General features: G+C 36.1%; 1 protein-coding gene across 1 annotated transcript in view; it reads right to left on the bottom strand.

Annotated features, from left to right (window-relative positions):
• Nucleotides 1–10,465, bottom strand: part of DNAJC1 (DnaJ heat shock protein family (Hsp40) member C1) — a 217,616-nt gene that overhangs the window by 83,775 nt on the left and 123,376 nt on the right. Inside the window, exon 9 of the mRNA XM_045300227.1 lies at nt 7,030–7,193. Within this exon, the coding sequence (XP_045156162.1) occupies nt 7,030–7,193 (164 nt within the window). The remainder of the gene's footprint in view (nt 1–7,029; nt 7,194–10,465) is intronic.

Raw genomic sequence — 10,465 nt, 5'->3', positions numbered from 1 at the left:
AGTAATGACAGAGCATGCGCTGTTATGCAAAAACCGCGATAGAGTGAAGCCGCGGAAGTCGAAGCGCGAAGTGGCGAGGGTTCACTGTATTCCTCTAGTTCTTTGAGGCTTCCCTACCGCCCCCCTCCCCCCATCATGATCCAATCCTGACTTTCAGTTTTGGCTAGACCGGTACACTGGTACAGATAAGAGCTCATGACACATGGAATCCAGGTCAGAAAAACCCTCAGGAACAGAAATGGGAGTAGCAATACAGGAGGGTAGGGAGAAGGTGGAAGGAGGAGGTGAGGAAGGGAGAATCGAGGCAACGATTGATGCATAACCTCCCGTCCGGGGGGATGAACAACACAAATGTGGGCCCCTGTCCTCAGGGGGATGAACAATAAAAACGTGGATGAAGGGAGACAGCAGTCAGTTTAAGATATGAAAACAATAATAATTTATAATTTACCAAGGGGTCACGAGGGTGAGAGGGTTGAAGAGGGAGGGGGAAAAGAGAAGCTGATTCCAAGGATTCAAATAGAAAGCAATTATTTAGAAAATGATGATGGCAACATATGTACAAATATGCTCAATACAATTGATGCATGGATGTTAGAAGAGGTGTAACAGCCCCCAATAAAATTTTTAAAAATCAACTTAAAAAACTAGAATAAAGAAATACCATAGATGCATTAATGCATAACTTGCTTTTATTGGTTGAGCCATGTGGAACTCCTGGTATTTGAATTTTTTTTACCTTGAAAATGGCAATTATAAATTAAATAAAATATATATTACTGGGCTTAGTATTCAAATATTTTGATAAAACAGAGAAAATACTACTATATAAGGTTGTGAGGATTAAGTGAACTAGCTTATGTATAACATATAAGCTGTATCGGGCACTCAAAAGGTATTATCAGTGATGTTGGATAATGATAAAGAAATGTTCTATTTCCTTTAATTGAGATGGAGTTATCAGTAAATTCAACAGTACTCTACTCATGCAATCTGCCTAAACGAGCTATATACAGGTACACTGCACACTGTCTACCATCATTCATGGCCAGGCTACAGGAAAGGATTTCATCAAGTTTGTGGGGGAAATTTCATTATATTTTTATTTTCTCACGAACTTTTTGAAGCCCTCTCATAAGCCCAGAGTAAGTTGTCTCAGAAGTTTACCTCTAGATTATACCATTTTATATCAACTTCGTGGTATTTTACAATCACAGCTTTTAACTTTCCCATAGACTGAACAAACCAAGACTAGTGAGGGAGAAGGCTGTAGAAACTCTTGGAGGGAGTGTCAGCTTCTTCGCACAGAGCAGGGGGTCTACAGACACATGTATTCATTGACATTTGGTTATTGAAAAGAACTGAAGGAGAGTTTAATTGTAAATGAAAACTTTGATTAGCAGGGTCCCCAAGAAAAGAAGATTAGAGTAAGGTGAGAGCTTTGTTTTACAGTTTTAACAGCTTATCAAATATTTTAAAATACATTCTCTCATCCAAAAAATAGGAATGGCAAATAATTGAACACACATTATCATATAAGGAGAGGGAAACTTCTATCATGCAAGTAATAACTAGTGATGCCAGAGCCCCAAGAATCTAGTACTTTGTCTCCTCCACCTCCACCATTAGGCTTCTCTGCAGAAGTCACCTGACAAATTACTTTGGGTACTTGATTAATTTAACACAGGTTTACTGAGGGTCAAATGTGTGCCTGATTCTATGATTTTCTACAAAAATCATAATAGGGTTCTAATGAGGATATGAAACAGGGCTTTGAGCTTAAAATACCCAGGAAAGCAACTGCTGTGCAAACAAAGAGCTCAGCAGACACAAATGAACCCAACAGGATGCAGGAAGGACAAATGGACAAGTGGATGACAAGCAGATTTACAGTTCTGAATGCATCACCTCACCTTACGTAACCTATATTCCTGAAGAGCTGCATAAAGTTGAATGTTGAAAATCAAACTAGTTTTTAAGGTGAGAAAGTACTCCTCAGAGTGGTGGGATTTTTATAAAATGAACCATTATTTGTAAAGCAAACAACTGCCTCCTAAATTATCTGTACACCAAGAGGAGTTCTACAAATGCTGTTTTACACACATTAAATAAAGACATGTGTTTGCACATTTGGGTGGAGCACAGCAGTACTAATTGTTGGCAGACTGTATCCACAAGTGCTGTCTTTCAGTCCCGGGTTGAGAGCTGACCCGGGCAGAGGAAGCAGCAAGGACACGTTTACTTTACAGGAACACTCTGAAAGAGCAACTTGGCATGCCTTATCCCCCCTAAAGTGTTCCCCTAACACCTGGAGTTACTTCAGTCAATGTGGCCGCGTAAACATCAATTAGAGGCACAGAGAATTCCCCAAAAAACAGTCGTATCGTAGCATGATAAGCTTTAGTATTTGCCTTGTTCAGGAGTTTTTTTCATCTATTCCACTAACTTTTTGTTGCATTTCTTTAAAGTTTTGAATGCCTCAATAGTCAATACATCAATATTCCTATCTTGGATATTAACAACAATACACTGCACCTTCTAGTATATGGTCAAAATATTCAAGTATAATTTTTAGTATAAGTAGACTTCAAGGGTCACTGTAGAAAAATACATACTTTTTCAAGTATTTTAAAGTGTGCTGCTCATATATGAGGCATCTTCAAAAATTTCATGGAAAAATTCCCTATCTTTTAATTCTATTTTCCGTGAACATTTTGCAGCCCCTCTTTTATGTATGAATACATACAGATTACTTATAAAAATTATTTTAAATTAAGAGATCCAAACTCTAGCATTAGTAAAAATGGGAATTACTAGATCCCTAGATCTGACAGGTCAGGTGAATGAGAACCTACTACGATTTTATTCTAAACCTAATGACCATTAATTTCACTATTTGTCTCTACTTTTTCCATAATGTTACTACAGTTGAGCTATCCAGTATGCACCAAAAAACTCAAAACACAACCAGCCAGTCCCAATATGGATGCTAAACTTCTATTAATATAGCTTATCTTTTTCAGAGGACATCTCATACCAACCAGTTCATGACCATTTGCACAAAAACCTTACTGTAGCATATACTGTCATGATTGATGAGCCATTATATAGTTTTACATGGGAAGAGTTGATATTTGGGGTAGGGATCCCGGAGTAATAATTGGAGTAGGTCAAACTATCTTCAGGCACATATTTAATTAAATTAAATTTAGATAGTCCATAACTTACACACTTTTGTCCATAGGAGAAAGAGATGAAAATACATAAAACGTGCTGGAGAATAAAGGTTTTTAATGTGATCTGTGAACCTTCTCAAAATATGCATACTTTTGTTATGATCATATGGGAACAATCTAGAGTGTGAGCCACAGATTTCATAAGATTTATTTATGCAGAATAAAGCATGAAGAGATTAAGGATAGAAAGACAAACAAGTTGGAGGCATAGGGAATACAGAAAGAATGTCTAATATACATGAAACTGGAGTCCAGGAAAAACAGAAAGAATGGAGCAGAAGTAATATTTTAAGATATAAAATTTGAGAATCTTCCAAACTTGAGGAAAGACTTTAAGCCACAAAATTAAGAAGCACTTTGAACACTAAAGGGATGAATACATCCAGGTACGTTCTAGTGAAATTGATAAAAACCAGAGTTAATTAGAAAACATTAAAGGTATGTATGAAAAGATAAGCTGCATTTAAAGAAATGGAAGCTAAACAAACCAACAAAGCAAAAAACAAAACAACAACAAACCAAAAACCTGACACATAGAGACTTACTATGGGTGTTTTGGAGACTGTAAATCTTTATGGTGGCAGGACAGCCTCATGTTTCTCACACCAAATGCTTGGTGAGTTTGAACCACTGACTTTGCAGTTAGTAGTTGACCACCACCAGAGCTCAAAATCTATTGCTTGAGATATAGCTAATTGAAAGCTAGAAATCAATAAAATTATGTGTTGAAATAAAATGTTTTTGAACTAAAATTCTGCATTCATTAATGAGTTAGTTTATTGTGCCAACCTGGCCGAAAAACACGTGGGGCTAATTGAAGGGTGGAGGGATAAATGGCTCCATGAGCCTCACCCTTCTAGTTCTCGGGTCTCTTGCTTTCTGATGGTCGGACCAGGGTGCTTAGCTTTCTGATAGTCAGACAAGCAGCTGCCTTAGCCAGTTCCCTGCTTTAGCTGGCAAGGCTCACTTCCTGCAAGACATCCTTGAGGAGAAGCCACGTGGACCTACCCCGATGCAGCCTTGGGTGCTGGAGCACACATGTGGAGACCCTTGCCAGTGCAGAGATGCTTACATATTCACTGGCTTTCCTCCTGCAGTCGGCGTCATTGCGTGTGTTTTGTGAGATGGAGGAGGACTTTGTGGATTGGTGTTGGACATATGGGTTAATGTTGGACTTGTAGGCTTGGGCAGCGTGGGTTGGGATGTTTTCTTGATGCGCACTTAACCTTTATATAAAACTCTCTTATACATGAGTTTCTGTAAATTTGTTTCTCTAAGGTACCCAGACTAACACAATTAATAATATCCTCCAACTACTAAAATTGAAAGAAGACAAACAAAAAGTGTAATAACTAATCATCAGTAGAACAAAAATTAAATGCTAAGGGAAGCCCTACGAAATATGAAAAATAATTCCACTTAGAAGTACAGAGATACTGAAGTTATGATGAACAAAAGAGGTTAAGTAGGTAAAAAGTCTAAACAAATAGAATATATAAAAATGATAACAATAGCTTATGGGAATTAAAATGTATATAATCGAATTAAAAAACATAATAAAGAAGCAAAATGCAGGAAGACAGATGTAGAATACATTTGTGATGCTTTGCACAAAAAATATACCACTAAAATTAGTAACTTCTGGTCATCCAAAGACAGTACAGTAAAGGACTGAAAGGCAAGTCAAAGTGGGAGAAAATATGTGTAAAATACACTTCCTGAAATACATAAAGGTCAGTTTACAATTCAGCAAGATATAAACCCATTCCAAGTCCAAACTCATTGCTATGGACTTGATTCTGAGGCACAGTGACACTATCGGACAGGGTTGAACTGCCCCTGTGGGTTTCCGAGACTGCAACTCTTTACGGAAGTAGAAAGCCTTGTGTTTCTCCCGGGGAGTGGCTGATGGTTTTGAGCAGCTGTACTTGATTTCCTTAGTGGGCAATCCATTAGAGAGATGCAAGTCAAAACAAAAGCACAGAGAAAACTACACAAGCTGGTGAGGGATGGAGGAGCTACAATTCTCACACACCGCTGGTTGGATTGTAAAAGGATATAACCATAGAACAAAGTGGTATGGCACTTGTTTAAAAAACTAGAAGTGGAAATCCCACACAGGCCAGCAACTCTACTACTAAGGCACATATCCTCGAGAAATAAGAGCAGTAACATGCACAGATGTATGCTTATCCACGTTCACTCTACCATTATTTATAAACAAGATAGAAACAACCTGTATGCTATCATCACATGAACAGATAAACAAGCCAGAGTGCATACCATGAAACACCTCTTTAAGGAGGATGAAAATGGAGGATATTAGCCTGAATGAAATAAGTCAATTACAAAAGGAGAATTATACGAGGCCATTATTATAGAGTCAAGAAAAGGTTTGCAGGAAGAAACACTCTTTGATAGTTACCAAACTGAAAGGGAAAAGAGGTAAATCACTAACTACAGATGGTGCCCAGCGACCACTACCAACCACTGCATCAATGAGTATACAGAAAAGATAAGTAATACAGGAGTTGGCAACATAACATGACTAATGTCAAAAAAAAAAAATCACTGGGAGATTTATAAGTATAAAAGACAAAGATAGATACTATCATACACGCAACCCTGCAGTAATAGCTAACATGCACAAGTAGAAACATAGGCAGACATATAAGCTGAACAGATGTGGGAAAACAAATGGGAGTACATCCACAAATTTATACCGACTTGACAGAGAAATATTCCTGCATATAGCTGTGTGTGGACTGTGAATATATCTATGAATTTTCTTTTTCTTTTTTTGAATTTTCTCTATAGGTTTTTACTCACACTATAATAATAAAGGACAAAAAAGCCAGGCAGCCCAATTAAAAAAAAAGACTTGAAGAGACACTTCACAAAGAAAATGAATGTCCAATAAACATCAGCAAGGGGGCTCAATTGTATTATTCATCAGAGCTTTGCAAATTAAACCATTGTTAGATACCACTGCATCATGACCCATGGTTAAAATATAAAAACTGGCATTTTTGTAGTCTGTTAGTGAAGCAAAAATTGATGCAAACAATATGGGGAGTGGGGGAGGCGGGTTGATGAGAGGTTTGAACTGTTGAATGCATAGTTGATGTTCTGAAATGTAAACCCCCATGTAAATTCACAATAAAAAATTTCACTTATTGAAAAAAAATTGATGAGAACATTGTGGCAAAACTAAACACTCATACGGCAGTATTTATGAAAGTTGAACTATATATATACTGCATGGCCTTACAGCTGCAAAACTAAAAATTTATATATGTGTGTACTAGAATACATGTGTATGACTAGTCATGGGAAAACTATTTATTATAGCCCCCAAATGGAACTAAAATAAACTGTGTTATATTTATAACTAGACTATGACACCGAGACAAAAATGAACAAACTACTGCTACGTGCCATAATAAAATAATGGAGATAGCTCATGAATAGGAAAGGATATTGACTAGAGGAAGTTAGATGTAAAAAAACAGGTTATAGGATGATTTAGCTAAACTGCAAAATGAAGGCAAAACCAACCACGGCATTAGAAGTTAAGGACTGCTGTTATTCCCTAGAGGAAGAGAAAAGGGGGTGGTGCTGAAGGAAGTGTGAGAGGGTTTCTGCACACCGGCACTGGCACCGTTCTATTACTCCACTTCGGTGATGATTAACTTGATTCAGTTTGTGTACATTCACCAAGCAGAACCTTTGCATGTTATGCGCTTTCCTGCAGGTCTTTCACTCAGCCACAACATGTCTTAAAATTCTTTACCTGTTTTTTGTGTGTTCTGTTCCTGTTTTCCAGCCAATCATCCATTTGCTCTTCAATTTCTTCTATTGAAGTTCCATGATCATAAGATTCAATATATGTGCTTTCTAAAGGCGCGTACACAGGAAATTCAGGTTTTGGTTTTTTTACTTTAACTTTCTTCTGTTCTAAAAAACGTTTAAAAGAACCAATTATTGAGATTTGTAGAAAATAATTTCTAGCATTTAATTCATAGACCATATACTGAAAGAATAAGTGATATTGTTCTTTGATCAAAGTAAAGTTGCTTTGCTATAAATAACTGTACATTAACTGCTCCATTGTTTGCAATTAAGAATTCAGAGATAATGGTAATGTTCATGATATAGCCACCATGTCAATTTGTCTACTATGTTTTCCATTTTCAAAGTAATTTTTATCAAATATTTCATTTTGGAACCAGTCTTTAGTATTTTTAATCCTACCTTTACAACTTAATAGTAATATAATCTTAGGAAAAAGTAACTTTTTAACTGTTATTATTAAAAACCTAATAAAATCTACTGCTTGAGTTATAGCTCTACATTTCTAGCGCAAATGTGAAATTATTACAAACCTTTTGGAAAGCTATATAAGAATCTTGATGTAAACAAAAACATAACCTTCCCAGTAATTAACCCAGAAATGAAAGCATTAGAAGGTGACTGCGTGAGTGTATGTGCATGGATACATACACGCGTGAGAAACTATTATTTCTTTATAGAGATATGAAACTGCTAATACAGTGAAAATTTAAAAAATTTTAAAGTTTTATTGGAACATAATTCATACAATTAAAAGTTCAATCATATTAAAGAGTTGTACAATCATATCACCTCACTTAATTTTAGAACATTTTTTCTTGTACTTATTGTTATTATGAATGATTATTAATAAAGGAAATATGTGAAGTTATTGCTGATACAGGTCTACTTAGGAATATTAAGTCTACATTAGAAGATACTTGTATAGAGCCCGATTAGTTGACTCTCAGAGATTTCCAGGAGTTTGAGTAATTAATGCTAGGTGCAGAAAAGTATGCAAGATTTCGTATCTATAAAACAAAACGTCGCTACAAATCCCTACACACACTTGTACAAATATATGCACGTAAACATTTTTGTAAACATGAAAATTTGTTGGATAAACACCTTCTGTGTGTATGGGAAGGGGGTGCTGGTGGCAGAGTTGGGTAAGCGTTAGACTAACTACAAAAAGCCCACCACCCACTCAATGGGAGAAAGGCTATCTGCTCCTAAAGAGACAGACAGCCCCAGCAACCCAATACAGGCTTCCTCTGAGCAGGAATCAGTCAATGGCAGTGCTGGGTTTGTGGTGTATGCACATCGGGTGAAGGTTGAAAGAGAAGAAACATAGAGACAGAGGATACAGGAAAGGGAAGGAATGCTACCATTAAAGCATAGAGACAACATCTAACATGAACGGTTAAAACCTTGTCTCTTTTGATATACTTTGTGTTTGATCTGATTTTTAATATTTTTCTGTGGATTTTTTTTTCATATTGGGTTTGTCTCTTGTATTTTGTCAGTTAGTAGCTTTCGCAACTCTTTTTATATACTTTTCTATGTTTGTCAGTTAGTAGCTTTCTCAACTCTTTTTATAGACTTTTCTATGTTTGTCAGTATATGAAACCCAGGATAGATGAAAGAATAGAGACAATAACCAGAAAAAGGGTTTCTGGGGGCTTTACTGGAGGTGGTGGGGAAGTGGATGTCAAGGAGTTCATGAAGGAAGAAAATGTTTTAAAACTGATTGTGGTAGCAATCGCATAACACTGCTTGATGTGACTGAAATATGGATTGGAATGATGTCTAGATTAGCTCCTAATAAAATGGTTTGAAACAACACTATACACACACATAATTATTATATATACATATGTCTGAATGAATATTTAAACATTTTAATTAAATCATGGGTATAAAAATAAAAATTTATAAGACTATCTTAATAATCAATATGACAATTCAGATTTCTGAAACCAACAAACTAATACCTACTGAACATTCACTAAAACATGTATTATTTTAATAACAGAGCTAAGACTGAAGCATATAAAATTTACACTTGTCAAAAATCTTACATAAAAAAAGTTCTCCAAAACTAAATGATCTGAGAAAAAATGCATAAGTGAATAAACGACTTCAATTCCATAACCAATCAGATATTTTCTCTAATTTTCTAGTTCCAATATTATTTATATAATTAGCATGGGCCCAGGTATCACAGATTTGGGGATCCTGTGAACACATCACTATTATTTCAAGAAAAACAAATCTAAGAATTTGTTAGTTGGCACCATGATGAATTCTACAGAAAAAAAAATGGAGTTAGGTTAAAAAGTCGAGTATTCTGTGCTACAGGACTAAGTCTTACTAACATTTAATAACTCATAGGCTTCAAGTTTAGCATGACTTCTAACTGCAAGTGAGGTTGATAAAGGTGAAGAGCAGGAGCAGAAGTAAAACCGATGCTTCATTAAGTGCACAGTGAATTAAGAAAAACGGTCTCCCCCCTCAAAAGTAAAACTTAGTAAGAGTGTCAAAGGAATGAGAAATGAGCCAAATATCACCTGAAGGGAGTCCTTAGCTCAATGCTCCTTCTAAACAAAAGGCAAAAAGTTTAGGCTCAAAAAATGCACATTTGGGGATAATTAGCCAATTTCCATACAGTTAGAAACTTACACTACAGAATTAATTTTTAAAAAACAGGTTTATTGGCACTTTATCCACATATCATACAATTCAATAATTCAATTGTATCAAGAAGAGCTGCACAATCATTACCACCATCAATCTGAGAAATTTTCATCTTTCTTGTACTCATTGTTATTCGTGTCATTATTTTTTTAATTGTTGCAAAAATATACACAACAAAACATTGTCCAATTCCACAACTTTCACACGGATAACTCAGTGTCATGGATCATACTTCACTGTGTACAATCATTATTGATATCCTTTACCAAATTATTCCACCACCATTAGCATAAATTCAATGACTCTAAGCAAAAACTCTTCCTCCTTCACCCATAGTAACCATTGGTCAATTTACACAATTTATGAGCCAACTATTTTGGTAAAAAAAATTTTGTCTCAGCATGTCAAAGTATTTAAAAGACCACACACATTTACCAAGTGGTGACTCGGCACACTGGCCATGAAAGAGAACAGCACGCTGGTGTTGCTGTCAGGTTATGCTCTCCTCAGTCCGTTTCAACTCCTTGTCATTTGACGCCATTGGGTTTCATTTGTTTGGTTTTAGCCGCCACCTGACGTGACAAAGTAAAACTGTCCCACAGGCTTTTCTAAGTTGTAATCTTTATGAGCAAATTGTTAGGTCTTTTATCCCATGGAACTGTTGGGTAGGTTTGAACTGCCAAGCTTTCCAAGTAGCAGGC

Source organism: Echinops telfairi, unplaced genomic scaffold (assembly GCF_000313985.2).
Source record: "Echinops telfairi isolate 266 unplaced genomic scaffold, ASM31398v2 ScPeMD7_7461;HRSCAF=8499, whole genome shotgun sequence".
In the NCBI taxonomy this organism is placed as follows: Eukaryota; Metazoa; Chordata; class Mammalia; order Afrosoricida; family Tenrecidae; genus Echinops; species Echinops telfairi.
Note: the sequence above shows the minus strand (reverse complement) of the source record. Positions and strands in the feature narration are given on the sequence as shown.